At 40.2% G+C, this 22,860-nt stretch overlaps 2 protein-coding genes across 5 annotated transcripts; one reads left to right on the plus strand and one right to left on the minus strand.

Annotated features, from left to right (window-relative positions):
* Window positions 1-4,123: 4,123 nt before the first annotated feature.
* Window positions 4,124-12,457, minus strand: trip13 (thyroid hormone receptor interactor 13). Of its 2 annotated transcripts, XM_058376882.1 has the most exons (14): window positions 12,399-12,457; window positions 11,171-11,281; window positions 10,159-10,309; window positions 9,846-9,972; window positions 8,805-8,860; window positions 8,613-8,703; window positions 6,896-6,968; window positions 6,746-6,809; window positions 6,574-6,660; window positions 6,147-6,253; window positions 5,691-5,844; window positions 5,468-5,580; window positions 4,475-4,544; window positions 4,124-4,397 (listed from the first exon to the last, which is right to left on the minus strand). In XM_058376882.1, exons 2-14 carry the CDS (start codon window positions 11,278-11,280, stop codon window positions 4,302-4,304), a joined length of 1,299 nt encoding a protein of 432 aa, XP_058232865.1. In that variant the 5' UTR covers window position 11,281; window positions 12,399-12,457; the 3' UTR covers window positions 4,124-4,301. The 2 variants fall into 2 exon arrangements, with proteins under 2 accessions (XP_058232865.1, XP_058232866.1); XM_058376883.1 differs by lacking the exons at window positions 5,468-5,580; window positions 5,691-5,844.
* Window positions 12,458-12,480: 23 nt separating this feature from the next.
* On the plus strand, window positions 12,481-22,408 carry brd9 (bromodomain containing 9). Of its 3 annotated transcripts, none has more exons than XM_058376879.1 (17): window positions 12,481-12,680; window positions 14,168-14,388; window positions 14,479-14,568; window positions 14,671-14,800; window positions 15,152-15,209; window positions 15,361-15,505; window positions 15,928-16,038; window positions 16,374-16,555; window positions 17,067-17,199; window positions 17,294-17,366; window positions 18,077-18,172; window positions 18,261-18,393; window positions 19,457-19,568; window positions 20,396-20,446; window positions 20,834-20,930; window positions 21,033-21,206; window positions 22,193-22,408. In XM_058376879.1, the coding sequence occupies exons 1-17, from the start codon at window positions 12,629-12,631 to the stop codon at window positions 22,288-22,290; spliced, it is 1,956 nt and encodes a 651-aa protein (XP_058232862.1). In that variant the 5' UTR covers window positions 12,481-12,628; the 3' UTR covers window positions 22,291-22,408. The 3 variants fall into 3 exon arrangements, with proteins under 3 accessions (XP_058232862.1, XP_058232863.1, XP_058232864.1); XM_058376880.1 differs by having other exon boundaries at window positions 16,434-16,555; XM_058376881.1 differs by having other exon boundaries at window positions 16,437-16,555.
* The last annotated feature ends 452 nt before the right edge of the window (window positions 22,409-22,860 follow it).

Below are 22,860 nucleotides of genomic sequence, written 5' to 3' on the forward strand. Positions count from 1 at the left end.
TGCGATAGCAGTGCTCAAAAGTAGTGCACATGTACGAGAGGTCAAGCGATATTTAGAGCGCCGCCCTCAGATCTCCGCAGCCCGACACCCCGCCCCCCTTAACTTAGCCAAACCAACAATGGCCTTCTATTGGCTAGGGCACGAGCGCGCGCGCGCGCGAGTGCACACACACGCTTACACAGAACCCCCCTCGTGGCGTTTCACGCGCTTTCCTACTGATAAATAAGAAAGGAGTTCTTTCTCTCAATGACAAAATAAAAAGGATCTTCTTGCTAGTTGCATAATTTCTGAAATAATTACACTGTTCAAAATCCGTATAACTTTAACCGTTATCATCTTTAAAAGTAAGCTAACGGTTACCTTAAAATAAATAAAATACAAAATGTCCGGATGTAGCCCTCTCACGCGCAGTGTACTTTATTAACTTTCTTTACTTTTATTTCCTAACCAATAAACACCAAATGAGATTTCTCTTAATAGCTGCCATAAATCTCATTTATAAATGTTTTGAATTTAATACCACTACTAGGCCGGAATCCTATTAGATTAGCATTTCAGTGACTAGCCTTTCAACCCCACGACTATAAAAGTGTAATAACTGAAGTGTATTCATGAGAAATCACGGAGTTAAACAAATATAACCTTCAAAAAAATCCAAACCCCAGTGAAATCTTCCATTTTGTGAGGCAAAAAAGTGTCCTGTTTCGTTCTGGGTCACGTTTCAGCCGTGGCATAAGATGTTCAGAATAAATATCATATTTTCCTTATCAAAAGTTTGAAGAAACAGAACAAAACCTTTGTAGACAGTCAGGAAATGTCACCTACAAGACATGTTTGCTTGATTTAGTTAACAAATACATTAAAAATACACCATAGGATATGTTCTTCTAGGAAAATAATCAACGATAGGCTAATGTGACACTGTTGCTAACTCAAAAATGTTAATTCCTGTCAATCCACACCAATAACTTTTAGTTTATGGATGAACCAAACATACTTTTAACCACATGTTGTTACGTATGAAGTTGTGGAAAGACAAATTATCATTTCTTATAGCGGCTATAAACGAACGATCTCTTACTAGCCGCTCTACCTTTCTCTCAAATTTAACACACAAAACAAGCCGTTCGTACTGAGTGCGATAAATGGATTTACGCTGGAGACTATTTCTATTAATGTTAAACAAACAATTCATCACAGAAAGCTCTACTATATCAGCGATGATACGTTTTTTCTTTTATAAATAACTTGTCAATAACGAGTAAGCTGAAATGACGTGGAGTGACCGTGTGAAGGTCGTCACTGGAAATGATACCGTTATTAGAGGATTAATATAAACCTGTAAACCTTTAATATTAATCCATTAAAACTTCTCCACGGTATTAGAAAAATGTAGACACCTGAATAAAACTTTATACGTAAATAATCACACCGCTGGCTTTAAAGCTTTCGGAATATAAGAGGATGCAAAAGCAAATAGTTTCAGTATTATCCATCCATCTTCTATACCTGCTTTATTACTAATTAGGGTCACGGGGATCTGCTGGAGCTTATCCCAGCACACACTGGGCGAAAGGCAGGGGTACACCCTGGACAGGTCACCAGTCCATCACAGGGCCACACATATAGACAGACAACTACACACACTCACACTCACACTCACTCCTATGGGCAATTTAGAATCACCTATCAAGCTAATGTACCTGTTTTTAGACTGTGGGAGGAAACCGGAGGAACGGGGAGAACATGCAAACTCCACACAGAAAGGCCCCTGCCTGTTCGAACCCGGGACTTTCTTGCTGTGAGGCAACAGTGCTAACCACTAAGCCGTTAATCCATGCTGCCTCAATTTCAGAATTATATTAACATCCAAATCACTTCTAACGTGTAAATCCTAATCCTTAAATCTGATATCTGATATCGTAGCTATGCTGAGAGAAGAATGTGAGTTTGGCTTTTAACGACAGCTGCAACAACTGTTTTTAATGTCCTGCTGAATATATTGTACAGATAAAAATGTCTTACAGGGTCAGAAACCACGCGTCGGTTTGAGAGAGGTAACAAACTTGACAAAGTTGATGATTTAGGTGAGCTTATACAGTGCATGTGTGCACCATTTTACCTTACATCTCAGTTGTAGGCTGAAGAAAATCTAACACCAAACATGTCTTGGCTGATTGACTTTATTTGGGGTTTAGAGGAACATGTACGTTTTAGCTTCATATGCTTTCTGCAGATTTCTTACTAGAAAATAAAGAAAAATAGATAAATAAACTTTATTTTCTGCTACATGTATATTCTTCACTTGCTAGAATCCGTCCTCTTCTCATCACATTTTTCCACGATCTTTGTTTCCCACCCGACTGTAAACCGACTGCCCCGGTCTGTGTGGTCACTGTGGCCGGCCATAATGACATATCCAGCTGTGGTTATGATGTTGTGGCTCCTCTGAGGTTACTACCCATCTGTCAGTGCTCTGATGTCGTGGATATTACGCCACAGTTACAGATTTCGCAGGTGGAAGTGAGCCAGAAGGAGCTGTGAGACTGGGAGTCCGGAGTCAGCGCCGATATTTGTGCTGCTGCCGATTTGTCCACTCAATACATAGGCATGCATTCTTTGATAGACAAATCCTTCCACCAGCCTCAAGCACCAAACACCTAGCCTCGGATCCTTTGGCCGCATCAAGAAGTTAGCTAACCTGTCATTTCTGTGCATCTTCATCGGCAGGTAGATTGACGTTTCACTGCCCGGGGCCACATACCTGGGCAACGGTTGACAAGACAAACATGATAGTGTTTGTTTTGTTTAAAACTTTGCTGGCAATTTTAAAGCACTAGGGAATGTAATCAAACCTCCAACAATAAGGTCTTTGATTCTTTTTTTTCTTCCACCCTTCCTCTAGCATTCACAATTAAACAGCTGCCTGATGTTTTAGGGCGAAGTCAAGAGCGAAGAAACGCCTCTAGACATCTCAATTATGGGGTTATTTATCGCTCTGTCAGTTTTGCTTTCTCTTCAGTTGAGGTGTTTTTTTTTTTTTTATACGCTGCAGGTATCTGAACCATCACGGGGGAACGACAACGGCAGACAGCGATCGGTTTAGGGGGTCAAGCAATATTTAAAAGACTTTGTAAGGAAATAAAAGGAGGACTCTTTAGCTCTTAATTAATTAGTAATAACATTCTCTGTTCTTCTTCTTGTGTACACTGTCCCAAAAGCATGTGTGTGATTTCTTAGACAATCAAATAAGGCATGTTTGTATTTGGGACACAGCCACAACTAACAGCGTGGTACGGTTTATAGAATTTTCCAGAGGCGATTGAGTAAAATTGCACGTGTATTTCTTCGATTTATTTACGACTCGTTCTTACACGCCTTAATAATTGTTTTTAACAGCACTTGTGGGAGGCGTAAAAATACTGTAACTATTTTCTGTATATAATAAATACAGGAGGCAGGAACATGAATGTTAAAAGATCTGGAGGTTATTGAATATGTGCCATGACATTATTTTTAATAGATTTTTTAAATAATATTATATATATATATATATATATATATATATATATATATATATATATATATATATATATATATATATATATATATATAAATAAAATATATATATTTTTTAAATATTAGTTTTTGGAGGAAAAAAAAAGTAATCCTTAAAATAAAAAAGAAAAGAAAAAAAAGGAAAATCTGTACGTTTAAATTGTCAAAAGATTATGTACACAATTTTAACACCATATCCAACTCTTAATTAAGTCATTTTTAAATGATCCATGATACTTCAGAAAAGCATACCGTGGTATAATTTATCAAATCGATATATTGCCCAGGCCTCAGATTTCTTTAATACACCACCTAGTGGTGATATCGTGGAGACTCAGTAACGTTTTTCAGCACATTTTAATCAAATGTTTTTTTTTAATACACATAAAATCACAACAAACATATTTTTTGTTCACACACAAATAAAAATGTTCTGTTATGGCACCTTGATGCATCATAGGACAGATTGCTGGTAGAGAACCTGGAGCTTGGTGTATAAAAGAGCCATGCTGATAACAACACAGCAAGACAAAGCGGACTAACGTGTGAGCAACAGCTTTATCAAGAAGAAAAACTTGCCGCATTGTGTTTATAAAACATCCTGCTCATAAAGTGCTCTTCAGAAAAGTCAACACGGTGAAAGCTTAAACTAGGGAACCAACTCAGAGTTTGGTAAATAACACTTAGAGTCGGTGACGGACAGACCAGAGACAGATTAGTAACCTTTGACCACTAGCTTACGCTCATACACAGTTAACCAGTTTCTCCCGTTCCTTCATCTGATGATCCACAGCCTTGTCCATGGCACTTAGAAAGCGCTCGACCGTCATCACAGGTGTCTGGAAACAGAGCAGAGTATCAGACTCTAGATTCTAGTAAATGAGATTATATTAGCACTGACTGTGAAGCAGAATACCTTTGCGTAAAGAGCATGAGCCAAGAAGGGGATTTTCCTCAAGGTGCGTCCACTGAGGCCGACACTCTTCCTGTTAGGGAGGAAAAGACGCAAATGAAAATGGCGTGATCTTAAACGTCATTTCCAGCTCATGAGGCGCATTTCTTTCTTTAAAGCAGATGCAGAAATTTAAGAGTAACTAGATGATAGCTTGGATTAATGCATAAATGATCCATGTTGCTTTACTGTTGCAATTCCAAAGCAACATTTAAAAGAAGGAATCCACAGTAAAATCGCTGTCGCCAGTTTTCACTGAAAATGAACTGCGTCACTGCAACGTGTGTGAACGTAGCTTTGCGTAGCTAGATGCCCTATGATTGACGTATAGAAGTCTCTATCATTGAATACGTCAACACTGGTTGACTAAGTCACTGTCTTAGTATATCATCAGCCTAAAACTCTGTGGGGAGGAATTATAGCACTTTGTTTTTTTAAATAGTGGGTGGGATATATTAGACAGGAAGTGAACATTTTGTCCTCAAAGTTGATGTGTTAGAAGCAGGAAAAATGGGCAAGCGTAAGGATTTGAGTGAGTTTGACGAAGGGACAAATTGCGATGGCTAGACCACTGGATCAGAGCATCTCCAAAACTGCAGCTCTTGTGGGGTGTTCCCGGTCTGCAGTGGTCAGTATCTATCAAAAGTGGTCCAAGAAATGAACAGTGGTGAACCGGTGACAGGGTCATGGGCGGCCAAGGCTCATCGATGCACGTGGGGAGTGAAGGCTGGTCCGATCCAACAGACGAGCTACTGTTGCTCAAACTGCTGAACTTAATGCTGGTTCTGATAGAAAGGTGTCAGAATACACAGTGCAGGACGGGTCAGGGCTGTTTTGGCAGCAGCAACAAAATATTAGGCATAATGTTATGCCTGATCGGTGCATATAAAATAGTAGTATCACTAGCATGTGTGTTGTCCAAGAGAACTCAAAACATAAAGTCAAATGAAGACTCACTCAGCGATTTTCTGCAGGTGAAGACTGAGCTCGGTCACGTCGCTCTCGATATAGTTTAACGTATCAAGCTCCTCGAGGTTCAGGAGCTGCTGCCGGGGGTAAATGATCTGCCGCTGGATGGGGGGGGGGAAGTATAGCACAGTTAAGTCTAAAAAGATATTAGATATGGATAGAATAGAAAAGATGTTACAGAGCAGTTTACAACTTCACACTGCACGCACACCTTCATGAGCTCCTCCAGACAGGATAGGTAGATGTTGAAGATGGCTTGGGCGCTCGGCAAGCCGATATACTGCTTTATATCCGCTCTGTCCACGAAGGCTAGGTCGATCTTCTCTGTTACGTTTGAGGTAGTGAGGATCACCACGTTCGGATGTCTGCAAATCGCAAGAGTTGCAACGGTTCTCATTTCAGATGTGATGATTCATGTACTTTTAGACAATGAATGCCTTGTTTCATCTTTTGTGAGGAACTATGTGGGATATGTGAAGCTATTTCTGAGATATTTCCCAGCTATGATGGGTAAAAAAGCTCAATAAAAGGAAGATCTTTGAGGAACACTTTTTGTAGACAATATGATATCCCTCAAAATAATTATGTACAATAAACAGAGCAAATAATCTGTGCCCATCTGTTTCTCTCTCTCTCTCCATCTCACACACATACACTTTATTCCAACCTTTTGATCTGGTCCAGCTGTGTAAGGACAGAGTTGACCACTCGGATGGCATCTGAAGGTTCGGTTCCAGCCTGAGAGGCGTTTCTCGCCGCTGTTAGACTCTCCACCTGCACATAAACACCACAGCTGTCACCCACATCTGTTTAAGTCACATTTCCCACAAAACATAAACTAATAATGGTAATAATTATAGAACATACTACAATTACTGATACATGTAATTATTATAATCCTCAACGAGCAGAAAGAAGAACGTCTCAGTCAAAAAGCACACACTTAACAGGTGCAAACACGTACAGGTCACCTGCCAAAAATTTATCAACACGATCACTGACAGGGAGCTAATCATCTAGTCAATCATGTCTAGCCTTAAAAGAAGAATAAGAAGAAGATGACTTCTTGGTAAAAATACCAGTGCCAGTTTTACCTCATCAATAAGAACAAAAACAAGGGCTTCTTTCTCATCTATCAGCTCTTGAATCTTCTGAAACATCTTCGTGACGAGTTTCCCGCTCTAGGAAACACAACTCAAGCCATGCTATCACATTGTTTATTATTTCTTTCATTTTGTTTTATTAAGCAGAGATTAAAAAAGGTACCTCTGAAAACCATTTTGAGAACAAACTGTGGCTGTTGATTTCTACGAATTGTCCGTAGGAATATCTGTGGAAAAAATAAACCCACGCTGAATCAAAGACTAAACGGGTGATGTGAGGATTTTATATTAATGTTCCTGTGAATCTCCTGACCTTCCTGAGAGTCTGATGGAGAGTTTCTGCGCCAGTGCTTTACACAGTGACGTCTTTCCTGTGCCTGGAGGTCCTGTAGCGTTCGAAGCAATCATTCAGTCAACAAAATAATAAAATCTGTCTGCACATTTATCCTTCTCCGTATTTATATAGCCTTAGTGCCTGTCTATTTCTGTCTATCTATCAACCTGTGTCTAAATACGGCTTGCAGCCATCCTCTATTGCTCCATTAATGTGTCTGTCATTCTCTCTCTCTCTCTCTCTCTATCCATCCATCCCCTCAGCTTGCTTGAAATCTGTATCTATCTATTCCATTAACAAATTATTATATCTACAGTATATCACTCATTATTTCTGTCCATCTGTCACAAAATTATCTCTCCATATCCTTCTATATTTCTACTCATCCATTTATATACTGAACATGTGTCTGTCTATCTATCCTTTCCTATCCCTCCATCGTTGATCAGTTTCCTGTCCATCCATCCCTTAACTGTTCCATCTATTCTATTCATATGGGTCCTCTCTTGCTCCATCAATATGTACCTATCTGTCCATCTATACCAGTTTCAATTTATTTTTCTCTCTATCAACTATCCATTTATTCTCATCCTCCCAGTAAGCTTTCTGTCAATCCATTCATGCCAGTCCAACCAGGCTTCATCCATCTATTCGTATGGCTCACTCAATTTGTCATCCAATTAACCAGTCATTTACTGCCCTATTTGTATCCATCCATCTTTTCTGAATAAACAACTATCACACTATCTACATGTATGTTTCTATCCAAGGATCAAGAATGATCCAAATGTCTATTATTTATACACACTGTATTGCCAAAAGTTTTGGGACACCCTCCAAATCATTGAATTCAGGTGTTGGGCTCGGCCCCTTAGTTCCAGTGAAAGGAACTCTTAATGCTTCAGCTTCATACCAAGACATTTTGGACAATTTCATGCTCCCAACTTTGTGGGAACAGTTTGGGGATGACCCCTTCCTGTTCCAACATGACTGCACAACAGTGCACAAAGCAAGGTCCATAAAGACATGGATGAGTGAGTTTGGTGTGGAGGAACTTGACTGACCTGCACAGAGTCCTGACCTCAACCTGACAGAACACCTTTGGGATGAATTAGAGAGGAGACTGTGAACCAGACCTTCTCGTCCAACATCAGTGCCTGACCTCACAAATGTGCTTCCAGAGGATTGGTCAAAAATTCCCATAAACACACTCCTAAACCTTGTGGTGAAGAGTTGAAGCTGAGTTGTAGCTGCAAAGGGCGCGACAACTCCATATTACATGTAAAGGCAGATGTCCCAGTTTTGGTCTGGCTCGTAGTCTCCGCTCTAATTCATCCCAAAGGTGTTCTATGGGGTTGAGGTCAGGACTCTGTGCAGGCCAGTCAAGTTCCTCCACATCAAACTCGATCATCCATGTCTTTATGGACCTTGCTTTGTGAACTGGTGTACATGTTGGAACAGGAAGGGGTCATCCCTAGCCCATGAAAAACAACATCTGAATTCAATTATTTGGGGGGTGTCCCAAAACTAAATATGCATGCATATATATATATATATACACACACACATACATACAGATTTGCTCAACGTTAGCAAACGTCCTATTGGTAAATTTTCTACTTAGCCAGATTAACATCTTCACAAGCTGCAATAACTGAAGACATATTAATTGTTGAAATGATTAATTCATCCTTACCATGAAGCAACACGACGCGATTCCAGGCAACCAGATTGCTGTCAACGTTTTTGTCAGAGAAGAAGATTGCTGTCGAAACATAATCCAAGAGCTGGAGGGCAAAGTGAGAAAAAAAATGTACACCATCACACTGGGTGATTGTTTAAAGATCGGTGGTTGTTAGAGGTGTGTTCAGAAAGAACCGTTTCATACCTGCGCTTTGATTCCTTCCTCATAAACCAGGCTCTCCCATATCCCGTGAAACTCAGCTGCAAATAAAAACAAAATCTTCATAGATTTTTCTTAAATTACTACTTTTGATTAAAAGTGGGACAAATGACTAGATGATACTATTACTGATAAACATAATCATGACACACTTTTCTGAGAGCAACACAATACTGTCCTGCATGTGTATACGGTGAAAAGAGGCTGAGTGGACATTAAAATCTATTTTTGGACCCGTCCTTTTATTTTTATTTCCTCTTGCCATGTTACATGACTTAAAACGTTTATTTAAAACCTATTGAACTAAGTGTGGACCAACTGCTTTGCTCTCAAACAGAAATATTGCAAATTACAGACCGCTAATCTTTGTCAGATTATTCATGCGGTCATATAAACAGCACTCGATGACTTTCAACAATGTATAATGTATTCGATTCTTTTTTCCTGTGCTAAATTTATATGTGGAAACAACTGGGGAGAGAAAATCAGCTCAGGAGTGTCTTTCAAAATAAAAAGAAAGAAAGCCTGAAGGATGACAGTTTTGTCTGTTATTTGCATTAAAAAACTCCTAAATACAGATTAATCAACAACTCGAGAGGAGATTATTAGCTGACAATACTTCTAAATTTAGAAGTATACAGACGGTGTACTTTAAGAAACGTAATGTGAAGTAGTCCATTAAGCAGCATTTCTACCATAAGACTATGGGAAATTTACACTGTTTGATATTTAAGATCATGCTTCTGGACAAAGTCTGACTAATGATAGATTCAGAGTTTTCCTTTTCACGGATCAGTGTGTATATATAAACCTGCTCAGTTCATTGTGATATTTTTTTTTGCCATAGCACCTACTCTGAATTTCTTTAAAGAAAAGAATAAATAAAGAGAGCAGGTATTCTGGATAAACCGGATTGTGGATTCAAGTCACTGTGTCTCAGATCAGTGTCTCAATCCTGGTGTATTAGAGCAAGGAAATAAATTAAAGCTGAAGGAGCAGTGCCGAGGAAATGCCGTGCAGCCTGACCTGCTGGCAAGAGCCAGTGATTGGCAGCAGATAGCTCCTCCTCCTCCTCCAGGTTGAGCATGCTCGGGCCATCGTCGTTGAGAGAGAAGATGTGAATGCACAGACTGCTCAACTTCAAATCGAGAGGCTATGAATGAGGGAAATTTTTGTTCGGTTATAACAAAAAATAATAATAATTAGTGCTCTAAACTAAAAGCGTGAGTGTAAATAATTGATAAGGTGCTACTGTGAAGACAATAAGGTAATAATGTGTTTTATTAATGAAATAATACATACAGACACACACAGATACGAGTTAGAGCTAAATTCCTGCCTGTGCTTCGACGTCCACCACGGCGACAGACTCCACGTTTTTAGTCAGGAAGTCATCATCAAATTCTGTCCACTTGAAGAAGCCCATAACCAGGCTGTGTCGGTCGAGCAGAGCCAAAACATGCGTCCGGACTTCGGCCCGTCTCGCTGTGCTGCAGATCAATTAAATTGAAGCCATTCATAGTAACAATATTTGTAGAAATCTCGGATATTTCTAACAATCATCGCTATAATATACTCTATACGGCCAAAAGTATCTGGACACCTTAAAAACAAAATGTGCTTGATGAATATTCCACAGTGCAACAACAGTTTTGGGAAGAACTACAATTGGGTGTGATGGTCAGCTGTCCACAAACTATATGGCATACAATATATACTTACACTATATTGCCAAAAGTTTTGGGACACCCCTCCGAATCATTGATTTCAGGTGTTGGGTTCGACCCCTTGGTTCCAGTGAAAGGAACTCTTAATGCTTCAGCTTCATACCAAGACATTTTCGACAATTTCATGCTCCCAGATTTGTGGGAACAGTTCTGGCCCCTTCCTGTTCCAACATGACCGTACACCAGTGCACAAAGCAAGGTCCATAAACACATGGATGAGCAAGTTTGTAAAACACCTTTGGGATGAATTAGAGCGGAGACTGCTAGACAGACCTTCTCAACAAACATCAGCGCCTGACCTCACAAATGCGCTTCTAGAGGAATGGTCAAATATTCCCATAATCACACTCCTAAACCTTGTGGAAAGCCTTCCCAGAAGAGTTGAAGCTGTTATAGCTGCAAAGGGTGGGCCAACTCCATATTAAATTCATGTGCATGTAAAGGCAGATGTCCCAAAACTTTTGGCAACATGTATATTGCACAGGCCTATTCATGCATTAACACAGAATAATGAACTGAACAGACTGTCATGAACAGGTAAAGGTGCCTTTAGTAACAATTGGGTAAGATTGTTTTTTGGTTTTAATCATAACCCTAATAAGTGTCATTGACCTGAATTAGTACCTCTGTGATTTGACATGAACCTCAATGTGAACTTCGACTCGGTCAGCAATGCCGTCCCCACAGGGATGCTGATGGTGGTTCCATCCAACCTCCATTTTCTCCCCATTCATCCTTTAAATGGTAGGAAGAATTTCAGCATTAGAAACAGCATTAACTACTTCAGCAATCTGAGCAACAGTAGCTCGTCCGTTGGATCGGATCACACGGGCCAGCCTTCGCTCCTCACGTGCATCAATGATCCTTGACCACCCATGACCCTGTCACCGGTTCACCACTGTTCCTTCCTTGGACCACTTATGATGAATACTGTTAATAAATACTGATAATGTTAGGCCTGATCGTTGTATATCACATCTGTTGGAATTTACTGAGAGAAACAGTGATTTAAATAAAGAATAAAGCTAATAACAAGTGCTTCCATCATGTGTCAAGTCAAGTTAGTATGCCTTAATTACTGTTTAATGTGATATATACATCGATCAGGCATAACATTATGACCACTGAGAGGTCACACTGATGAACTCATCATGGCACCTGTTAGTGGGTGGGATATATTAGGCAGCAAGTGAACATTTTGTCCTCAAAGTTGATGTGTTAGAAGCAGGAAAAATGGACAAGCGTAAGGATTTGAGTGAGTTTGACGAAATTGTGATGGCTAGACCACTGGATCAGAGCATCTCCAAAAACTGCAGCTCTTGTGGGGTGTTCCACAGGGTCATGGACGGCCAAGGCTCATTGACCGGTGTGGTCCGATCCAACAGACGAGCTACTGTTGCTCAGATTGCTGAAGAAGTTAATGCTGGTTCTGATAGAAAGGTGTCAGAATACACAGTGCAGGACGGGGCTGTTTTGGCAGCAAAAGGGGAACCAACACAATATTAGGCAGGTGGTCATAATGTTATGCTCGGTCGGTGTAGATCTCTTACAGTGCATTTCTCAAAGTGTGGAGCAAGTAAAGCCACGAAATAATAAACACCATCAACGAATTACACCATATAGCAGAGCACAAAAGTGTGATTACTTGACATTAGGAAATAATTAATAAACAAGTTTCATTCACGTGAGCCGTTGGAACACACAAATTCAGTCTTCTAAAAGCTTATTTATTCACCGCACAATACGTTTTAAAGTCGGTAAGTTAACAAAACAGCCTCTAACATTAATAGAAAAATAATAATAACAATAGCTTATTTCTGTAATTTTATTTTAAAGAGGCTAGCTAACTCACCTCACGCGCAGCTAGCCGTATCCATAGCAAATCATAATCCCGCTCAAAATATACACCCGGAAGACAACTCCCCCTCCTCCGCCTCCCCAACCGGAAGTAGTTACTCGTAGGTCTAGTTGTTATTGTTGTTGCTAGTCGTTAAGAAAGAGATTTCGCTGGGGGTTATTTTAAATCACTGTTATTATTATTATTATTATTCTGATCCGAGGTTTTTATTAAAGACACACAACATGGGAAAGAAGCACAAAAAATACAAACCGGAATGGAGAACGGTAGACGGAGGTGAGTGTGGAGCTCGCGCACGGACCTAGCAAGAGGGCTTGATTCATTCTAGCATCAGATGCACTGTGGGATAAAATAATATATAGAAAATAAATATATGATGTGTGTAATGGTCTGTTTTGTGAAAGAGGTTTGAATTATTTATATGTTATTAGCTATTCCGCAACAGGCTTTTATTTAAAGTTTTATTCTAATATCACATATCCTCGAAACAGTCTCTAATGCCTCCTATTGCAGATATAATACACTAAATTTGCTATAATTAAGCTATGATTGATTATTTTCCACGCTCCTGCTTAAATGCACAAATCTAGTGATTATGGAGAAATGCCTGATTTTTCCTTCACATTAGGGTTTGTACACAAAGCCTTTAAAGCGTTTTCTTAAAGCCTTTAAAACATTCCTGTTGTTTATTCCTTACCTCTACAAATAAACATGATAATCATGCTGAACATGGTTTTAAGAAAACCCAGTGCATTAAGCTGTGGCTGAAAATTCCTGTTCGGAAAACTGTTTTCCAGTCCGGAATGTTTGTTTGAGTCTGGATGTGACTTTTTTGTCAGTCATTCATTATAGACACTGCACTGTAAATCCAAGGGGAGGAGCTTCGTAAATATGGGCGTGGAAAAGTCAAATATCTAACCTAATTTTTAAAAAAAATTCTTGTGCTTCTTTAACTTTAACCGTGATCAAGTGGTTAAGGCTCTGGGACATTGACTGGAAGATCAGGTTTCGAGCCCCAGCACTGCCAAGCTGCCACCGTTGGGCCCTTGAGCAAGGCCCCCCAGATCCACCCTGCTCCAGGGGTGCCACATCATGGCTGACCCTGTGCCCTGACCCAAACCCGTAAGGATGGGATTTGTGAAGAAAGAATTTCATTGTGCAGTGATGTATATGTGACAAATAAAGACAACTTAACTTGGAACAGAACCTGATTTATATATGCACTTCAAATAATCTGTAATACTTACAGGAGGAACCCTGTTACTTAAAGTCATTAGTATAGGCCAGGGGTGTCCAATCCTATCCAAAAAGGGCCAGTGTGGGTGCAGGTTTTTATTACAACCAAGCAGAAGCCACACCTGAGTCCACTGAAAGCCAAGATCAACTGATTAACCAGGTGGAATTAGGTGTAGCTCCTGCTTGATTTGAATGAAAACCTGCACCCACACCGGCCCTTTGTGGATAAGATTGGACACTACCGGTATGGGCAGTATGTAGTATGTCACCATGCACTTGGAAATGTTTCCATCCTCTGTAGTCTCTGGAAAATGTAAATACACTGTGAGTGAGCCACCTGACAGCTTCAGAATTCCCGGTTCGATCCAACATAGGTTGCTGTCTACATGGAATATCGTTGTGTTAAATAACTAAATCTATTGGTGAAGAGACCAGGATTTAGGCACTGATGTAAACAGCTTTCCATTTATTGAAGCAGTCTGTTAGGCCTGTTAAATCTTGATTTGTTTTGTTTTTTTGACACCCAGATTATGAGGACCAGCCCTTGGATAAACCACTGAAGTTGGTGTTGAAGGTCGGGGGCAGCGAGGTCACTGAACTCTCCGGCTCGGGGCACGACTCAAGTTATTATGATGATCGTTCTGACCACGAACGGGAGCGCCACAAGGAAAAGAAAAAGAAGAAGAAGAAAAAATCGGAAAAAGAGAAGGACAAGCATTTGGATGATGAAGAAAGGCGAAGAAGAAAGGTTCGTAAAGCTCAAAATTTACATCTAACGGCACATCATCTTTGTCCGTGTATACGCTGTAAAGGTGTTGCTTTAATTTACATTTCATAGGAGGAGAAAAAGAAGAAACGTGAGCGAGAGCAGCTAGAAAACACGACCAACGTCCCGGTGGAGCCCTTCACCCTGACTAAGCCTGTAGAGGTAAAGTCACTAAGCTACTTATTATGTCTTCAGAGACACAGTGCTATTTGTTGATGGTTTTGGGACATAATGTGAAGTTGAAGCTTTTGTGCTGTGCTGCAGGTGGTGGTGGAGGAGAGGAAGAGGAAGAGGGAGAAGTTTGATGTTGAGCCTGAAGAGTTCCTCCCCAGCGTGAAGGTGGAGCCAGAGACACAGGGAGACCGGCCCGTCAGAGCCTGCCGCACTCAGCAAGGTAGCCTATTAATGTGTCCATGAAAGGGTGAACAGCCAAAGCTCAAGCCACATTGTGTGTCTGTCAAATCTCACTGTATGTAAGACTTTTCTTAGTCTTAATGCTTTAGCCGTAGTTCCCATATTTGATGTTATTCAAACAAGAAATCCATTCACATGGTTCTGAGAATGTCCTTGTTCGTAACTCTCAAGTTGAAAATGTGTTTAAACCAAATATTGTGAGGGTGTGTTCGGATCTCGCCCAGTCTCACTCTGCCCTCTGCTGGAAAATGAGCTATGTTAAACGTCAAAGGAGAGGTTTAAAGATTGCCACCATCCTTTGGTTTAATATATAATCTCTGTCTTGTTCCAGAAAACGAGAGCACGCCTCGCCAGCAGCTCCTCGAGCACTTCCTGCGTCTTCTACAGAGGTCTGCTCACACATCACGCATGAGTCTCTCTCATCTGTCACATCCTGTCTCTCAAATCAACCCACAGATTCAATCAAAGAGAAAATTTTGCTATTCAGAATGTTTTAGTATTTATCCAGTAATTTCCATCTGACACTCTGTGTCTCCTCAGGAAAGACCCACATGGGTTTTTTGCCTTCCCTGTGACGGACGCCATCGCACCAGGCTACTCCATGATCATCAAACACCCCATGGATTTCAGCACCATGAAGGACAAAATTGCCATGAACGAATACAAGACAGTCACAGAGTTTAAGGTGTTTGGAGCACTTTCCTGGTGTACCTAGTGTGGACTGGTGTAATAAACATGTAGTAAGAGAAAAAGGTATATATAGGATATATGAGGTTGTGGACAGATTCGTAGACCGGTACTAAGACTAAGAGAAGGCTGCGGGTGATGGATGGGACCATACAGGGGTCTACAGAGTGGACCATAGAGAGGCCCTTGGACGGGCTTATAGAGCAGTACATAGGTAGACATTTGCTTTGGTTTATAGACAGATTCTTACAGGTTTATAAGATACAAGTTTGGTACACTGAATAGATGGATAAATAGAAGTAAGGGTAACTACAAGACAATAAACACACACTGATTGAATGTTATTGTAGCATTAGTGAACACTGGACATTTCAGTCTTGCTAATGTAGTATTTTCTGCTCTGTTCTTTCTAATCTTTAGGCCGATTTCAAGCTGATGTGTGACAACGCCATGGTGTATAACAGACCCGAGACAGTCTACTATAAAGCTGCTAAGAAGCTTCTTCACACAGGCTTCAAGATGATGAGCAAAGTAACACACCGGCTCTTTGTATTGCGATCTTCTTTTTCGTTTTTCCCTCATAACCCTTCTTCCACTTTCATGCACCCCGATATTAAAATGCGCTTCTAATGCTTTTTCATTATTTCTGCTAATACGAGTGACATCACTACGCTGGCTATGCTGACGCATGATAAACTTGCATGCCCCCCCCCCTTTTTTTTTTACATCCCAATGCCGGAAACCCCTTCCACTGCATGCCTTCAGCTTTTACGTTCCTACACTCCCATGGTCATGGCCCAGTCTAAGGCCTCATGATGGAGGAGTAAACACGTGGCTGCCCGGCTCTTTCTCTGCTCTGTTTGCAGGAGCGGCTGTTAGCTCTGAAGCGCAGCATGTCTTTCATGCACGACATGGATTTTTCTCAGCAGGCCGCCATTCTGGGCGACGAGGACGTAGCCGGGGAGGAACCTGTTCCGGAAGTTGCCCATTTCCACACCGAGTCAGCCAAAAAATCGAAAAAGCAGCCGGTTAAAGAGCCCATGATGAGGTAAAGCCCAGAAAAGATGCGATGAACACTGCATACACTTACTGTTTATGAAGTTGTGTAATAGAATCTGCTATAGCTTCAGTGCAAAGGAAAAAAGCTAGATTCACACATTAAGCATTCTGACTGATAGAATGGGATTACGTCACTTCAGTTATACTTTATATAGCCTATAATATAGGCTGCCTGTGTTTATAGCTCATAAAAACGTATTAACAGTGACTGGAATGGCCAAAATACCACATAATCTAAAGAGATATTTATAAGAGAAACAACTTACAGCTGATAAGATGGTAAAGTTTGCTGTAAGGAGTCTTTAAAGTCAGCGTTTTATGTTGGTTATTAAAAAAAGTGCTATAGCTTGTCCGACAGCATTAATATGTCACTATTAAGGAATACAAAGTCTTTCATTACTACATATAAAATTGTGTCAGAATAAGAGAAATAAAAATACAACAGGTACACGTCTTCCAGAATCGAATAAGTCTTACTTGTTTTAAATTCCCTCCCTCAGTGATCTGTACGAGCCGGAGGGGAACGCGTGTAGCCTGACGGACAGCACCGCCGAGGAACATGTCCTGGCGCTGGTGGAGCACGCAGCCGACGAGGCCCGGGATCGCATCAACCGCTACATGCCAAACTCGAAGGTATGCGACGTCTACCGAATATTGTTCAGAAAGATGAACTGTTCCTGTTCCTGTGCTTCCTGATGAGTTTTCTGTGTGTGTTTCTCTTATTCAGATAGGATACATCAAAAAGGAAGGAGACGGAGCGCTGATTTATACCGTAGTTAATCAGGATCCAGAGGCAGAAGGTACACCTCACCCTCATAGATAATTCATGATTATTCATATAGATGCATGATAATAAATAATAATAAAATAATAATAATAAAAAAGATTAACATGATTTACATCTCTGGGACAAACATCAACATCAAAAAAAAAAAAAAACATGAAGCTGAAAGAATAAATAAATAAATAAATAAAATTATCATATATTTGTGCTGCATTTGTGCTTTAAAAATTATTATTATTTTTATGTTTTAAAAATAAAACAGCAAAAGGTTGACATAATGTAAATCATGTTCTGACAACAAAGAAAATTGTGTTTTTTGTTACACTTACCCAAGTTTTTGTCAGAACATTATTTACATTATGTCAACATTTTGCTGTTTTATTTTTAAAAAATAAAAATAATAATAATTTTTAAAGCACAAATGCATGAAAATAATTTTATTTATTTATTTATTTATTCTTTCTTTCAGCTTCTGAAAGCTTCAGCTGTTGATAGTCATTTAGCTTTTATTATCAAAGATTTTTACAAAAACATTTTAGTAAATTTTTTTTGTAATTTTTTTTTTTTATCAAGAAATTTTCATCAGTAATTTTGGTGGAAAATGTACCAGATATTCCTGTTTTGTGGAGTGGACAAAAAAGCTTATATGTGCATTACATTGAATGAATCTATCTACAACTTCCCACCCAAATCCTTCCTATTTCTTAACATTGCATTGTTTTCCAGATGAAGAGACCCATATTGTAGATTTAAGCTCTCTCTCCAATAAGCTCCTCCCTGGCCTTACAACATTAGGATTTAAAGATGACCGGAGACACAAGGGTAACTAGTCCAAAGCTCTCAGGTTTATGCACGCTGTTTGTTTGCTACACGGTTCTGATTTCCTTCTTATTGTTTTTCCTGTGTTCAGTGACGTTCCTGAGTAGCGCCTACAACACTCAGACGCTGCAGAACAACTCCATCTACCCAGACCTGCTTCCCGAGGAGATGGATATGCTGTACTCGGCGTATGGAGACGAGACAGGGGTGCAGTGTGCTCTCAGGTTTGCCGTGAAAATTTACAATCTGTATATTTCCTTGATGGGTATTGTTTATGGTGTTAACGTGTGTTTTCTGGACTGTAAGGCGTGATGTACACCGATCAGCCATAACATTATGCCTAATATTGTCTTGATTCCCCATTTGCTGCCAAAACAGCCCCGATCCGTCGAGGCATGGTCTCCACTAGATCCCTGAAGGTGTGCTGTGGTATCTGGCACCAAGGTGTTAGCAGCAAGTCCTGTAAGTTGCGAGGTGGGGCCTCCACGGATCGGACTTGTTTGTCCAGCACTTCCTACAGATGCTGGATTGGCTTGACATCTGGGGAATTTGGAGGCCAAGTCAACACCTCAAACTGGTTGTTGTGCTCATCAAACCATTCCTGAACTACGGCGCATTATCCTGAAATAGGCCACAGACATCAGGGAATACCGTTTCAATGAAAGGGTGTACATGGTCTGCAACCACTGTTCCTTCCTTGGATCACTTTTGATATATACTGACCACTGCAGACTGGGAACTTGGCCCTTCGTCAATTTGGCCCTTCGTCAAACTCACTCAAATCCTTACGCTTGCCCATTTTTCCTGCTTCTAACACATCAACTTTGAGGACAAAATGTTCACTTGCTGCCTAATATATCCCACCCACTAACAGGTGCCATGATGAGGAGACCATCAGTGTTGGTCACTTCACCTCTCAGTGGTCATTATGTTATGGCTGATTGTTGTATACAGGGAATATGGTAGCTTAGTGGATAAGGTGTTGGATCAGAAAGTTGTGAGTTTGAATCCCAGGTCCACCAGACTGCCACTTTTGGGCCCCTGAGCAAGGCCCTTAACCCTCAATTGCTCAGTTGTATAAATTGCGTAGATGTGGTGTAATATAATAAGGCTCTTTACTGATGCTGATCTGGCTGTTCTGTGTAATATATTGTGTATTATATTTTGTATTGTTCTAGTTCATGTATTTTGTCATTAGTCAAACTGTTACACTTTATGTGGCTGTGTGCATGAACATCTATTATCTTGCTCGATGTGTGATGTTTATTTTGATATGCGCGTGTTCAGCCTCCAGGAGTTCGTGAAGGATTGTGGCGGTTTTACCAAGAGGCTCGTCGATGATCTGTTAGATAAAATGACAGGCAACGATCACTCCAAGGCCATCTACCAAATCCGACAGGTACCTGGGGACATTTCTTACAGCGACAGTTTGACCTAAATGTAGCCAGCTAAAAACCTTTGGTGTCTGACGTATCCTTCTTTCGTTTTGCACTGGAGCATTAAAGCTAGTGGAGATTGGAAAACAAGAGAATCGGCTAGTTTTTTAAAATCAGTGTCTCAGATAGTCTTTCTTAGCAAACTGTGGGTCCTGACACTTGTATTGATGAAAAAAATTGACAAATAAATGTCACAGAGCTTAAATCTTGTGGAAGCCACCAAAAATTAATTTGATCCCACGTCCTTTTCATGTGTTCGTACCTACTCAGCTGAATTATCAGTACTCATTAGGGAATGCTAAGTAATTCATTATGCAACCATCACTTACACCTAAGGACATTGGATGTTCTTGTCATCAGTGGATTTATTTATTTTATTTTATTTAATTTATTTTATTAAATTAATTTATTATTTATTTATTTAATTAATTAATTAATTTTTTTATATAATTATTTTATTTTATTTTATTTATTTATTTCCCTCCCAATCAACAATTTCTCTTCCTCTAAAGAGATGCATGTTATGCAACGCATATTTGTTTAAACTGATATTTATAAGACTTGTTTTGTCTAGAATGTACAACATGAATACATTGATTCATAAAGATCGATTCAGGTGATATCGATCCAAAATGATTTGCTTGTTTAAAGCTTTTATTCCTTTCTCCAGTGCAAAATTAGAGAGGTTTTGGACACCGAACATGTTTTACTGATCTGTTAGATTCGGTGTAAAGAGGGCATGGTGATCCAACTCGGGTGGCTTTAACGATAGACTGATTTGCCTTTTCAGAAAAGAAACCTGCCAGTGGACGAAGCCAAGTCTGCTTTATGTGATATGCAGGTAATGCTCTGCGTTACCGTACAGAACGACGAAGAATGTAGCACATAGGAGTATTTTTTCATGCATGATGAAGGAAAAGAGAACGAAACAGAGCCTACTGAGCTACTCCAGTACAGTATAAGATCTGTTACACTGATAAAACAGCTGGATGTCACAAAGACCTATTCAGTAGTCCTTTATGTACATATTGTATTCATACATGTTAGTCAAATGAAACATATCTTAATTTATGCCAATAAATAAAACGCTTTCAGTAGATGACAACCACCAGAGATCAACACAAAGGAGAAAGAACTACCAATAAGATATTAAATATGCATGTCTGCCAAGATTTAATTACATTTATAAGACAGTTATAAACACTTAATACTCACTTTGTTGTCTCAGAGTGCAGATGAAGCCATGATGGACAGTGGGTCAGTGCTCGACTTCATAAGTCTAAAGAATTACCCAGACATGTCCCTGGACATGCTCAACCCTCTGGGTAAGTCTTTTCTTATCATCCTCCAATCCCAGAAAAAAAAGAACAGAGCATCCCTGAAGCAGTATTGAACAAGTAATCTCATCATTTTTTCCTATTCTGTAGCAGGGAAACCGGTGAAGAAGGAACCCGAACACGAGGACACGCACCAGCACTTTGACGACACTGCCAAGCTACTGCAGGAATTCCAGGACGCGGCGGTGGACAGGGTCGGATCCAGACCTTCCTCTAATCTCTCCTCTCTCTCTAATGCCTCAGAAAGAGATCAGCACCATTTAGGTAACACACTGAAAAGGAAACATGAATCTGAAACAGTGACAGCTTGGTAAATTTGTTTGTTAATAATTCCTTGAGTTTATTGACCACCTTTATTTTGTTAAAGATGAGTAAAGATTAGAGGCAAAGAAGTGAGGTAATACAATACAATAAGGGTACAATTTCAATTCAGGATGCACATCAGGACTGGCATGTACAGCGGTCAGGTCTTCACTGAGACTGGCATGTACAGAGATCAGGTCTTCACTGAGACTGGCATGTACAGAGATCAGGTCTTCACTGAGACTGGCATGTACAGAGATCAGGTCTTCACTGAGACTGGCATGTACAGAGGTCAGGTCTTCACTGAGACTGGCATGTACAGAGATCAGGTCTTCACTGAGACTGGCATGTACAGAGGTCAGGTCTTCACTGAGACTGGCATGTACAGAGATCAGGTCTTCACTGAGACTGGCATGTACAGAGATCAGGTCTTCACTGAGACTGGCATGTACAGAGATCAGGTCTTCACTGAGACTGGCATGTACAGAGATCAGGTCTTCACTGAGACTGGCATGTACAGAGTCCAGGTCTTCACTGAGACTGGCATGTACAGAGATCAGGTCTTCACTGAGACTGGCATGTACAGAGGTCAGGTCTTCACTGAGACTGGCATGTACAGAGTCCATTTCTTCTTATCCGAGACTGGTACAAAGGCCACACCTTCTTAACGGTGACTGACAGCCACAGATACTACTGTAACTGGAAGTTTCAACCACAGAAGCAACACCTCTTTCACTTGAATTGTTTTCAAGACTGTCAGGCTGCACCTCTTTGTGGTTCATAGACCCGATCACAAAGAGATTGTGGACTGGTTTTGTGCACACATCCAACCAAATTAAAATTATATATGAAGCACATGTAAAGTCATTGTAATATCAGTGTGATTAATGTTTACTGTTGTTGCTATTTAATCTGGGATAAATACGTGTTTTTTCTTTCACGCTCAGGAAGCTCACCTCACCTCGGTGTTGGAGATCAGTCAGAGATGGTTCACGACCCCTACGAATTTCTGCAGTCTCCAGAGCCGGACTCAGGCACCAGCTGATACGTGCGGTGTTTCTCCTAGGAAATGGACTGGCTGAGTGTTGTGTGATTATGTACTTGTGTCTGTGAGCTTGTACAGATTAGCTCCATTGATGTCAATTTTTTTTTTTTTTTTTAAATAAATGCTCCTTATGAGTTTGTATTTCTTTGGATCTGTCCTCAAGTGTATTATTTCAGGGTTGATGAATAAGGTAGGATGATAATGAGGATTACTTGTAGCTTTCTGTAAGTTTTCAATAGCATTTGTTATTACACTGGATTATATACATCATTAACACTGTTAACGGAGATCATCCTAATTTAGCCAGAATCAACTTTTAACCAGGTTCCCTTGTAATTTATTATCTTTTATGTAAATATATAAAAAGGTTAGATAATATTTACATATACAAATGTTTGTTACTTGCAGGTTGGTGGTTTATTTGGTGTTTAATTATAATTTGTGCTACGCATGCGCAAGAAAGGCTGCGACGTAACGACGGGGGAATTTCGGCTCTTTTCAGGGAGTCGGATCATTTGATTCAACTCACGAATAAGAGCCGACTCACCAAGGACTGTTATCTCTCCGAAT

This window comes from Hemibagrus wyckioides, linkage group LG23 (genome assembly GCF_019097595.1).
Source record: "Hemibagrus wyckioides isolate EC202008001 linkage group LG23, SWU_Hwy_1.0, whole genome shotgun sequence".
Taxonomy (NCBI): Eukaryota; Metazoa; Chordata; class Actinopteri; order Siluriformes; family Bagridae; genus Hemibagrus; species Hemibagrus wyckioides.

What these genes read in the sequence shown, in the direction of transcription:
- trip13 (XM_058376882.1), bottom strand. Translation starts at nt 11,280, where the DNA reads ATGAATGGGGAGAAAATGGAGGTTGGATGGAACCACCATCAGCATCCC. An exon ending in AGGAAGGAATCAAAGCGCAG is followed by an intron (nt 8,704 to 8,804) that starts GTATGAAACGGT and finishes TTTGCCCTCCAG; the next exon opens with CTCTTGGATTATGTTTCGAC. An exon ending in CAGCTGGACCAGATCAAAAG is followed by an intron (nt 5,845 to 6,146) that starts GTTGGAATAAAG and finishes TGCGATTTGCAG; the next exon opens with ACATCCGAACGTGGTGATCC.
- brd9 (XM_058376879.1), top strand. Translation starts at nt 12,629, where the DNA reads ATGGGAAAGAAGCACAAAAAATACAAACCGGAATGGAGAACGGTAGAC. An exon ending in GGGGTGCAGTGTGCTCTCAG is followed by an intron (nt 18,394 to 19,456) that starts GTTTGCCGTGAA and finishes GCGCGTGTTCAG; the next exon opens with CCTCCAGGAGTTCGTGAAGG. An exon ending in GGACATGCTCAACCCTCTGG is followed by an intron (nt 20,931 to 21,032) that starts GTAAGTCTTTTC and finishes CCTATTCTGTAG; the next exon opens with CAGGGAAACCGGTGAAGAAG.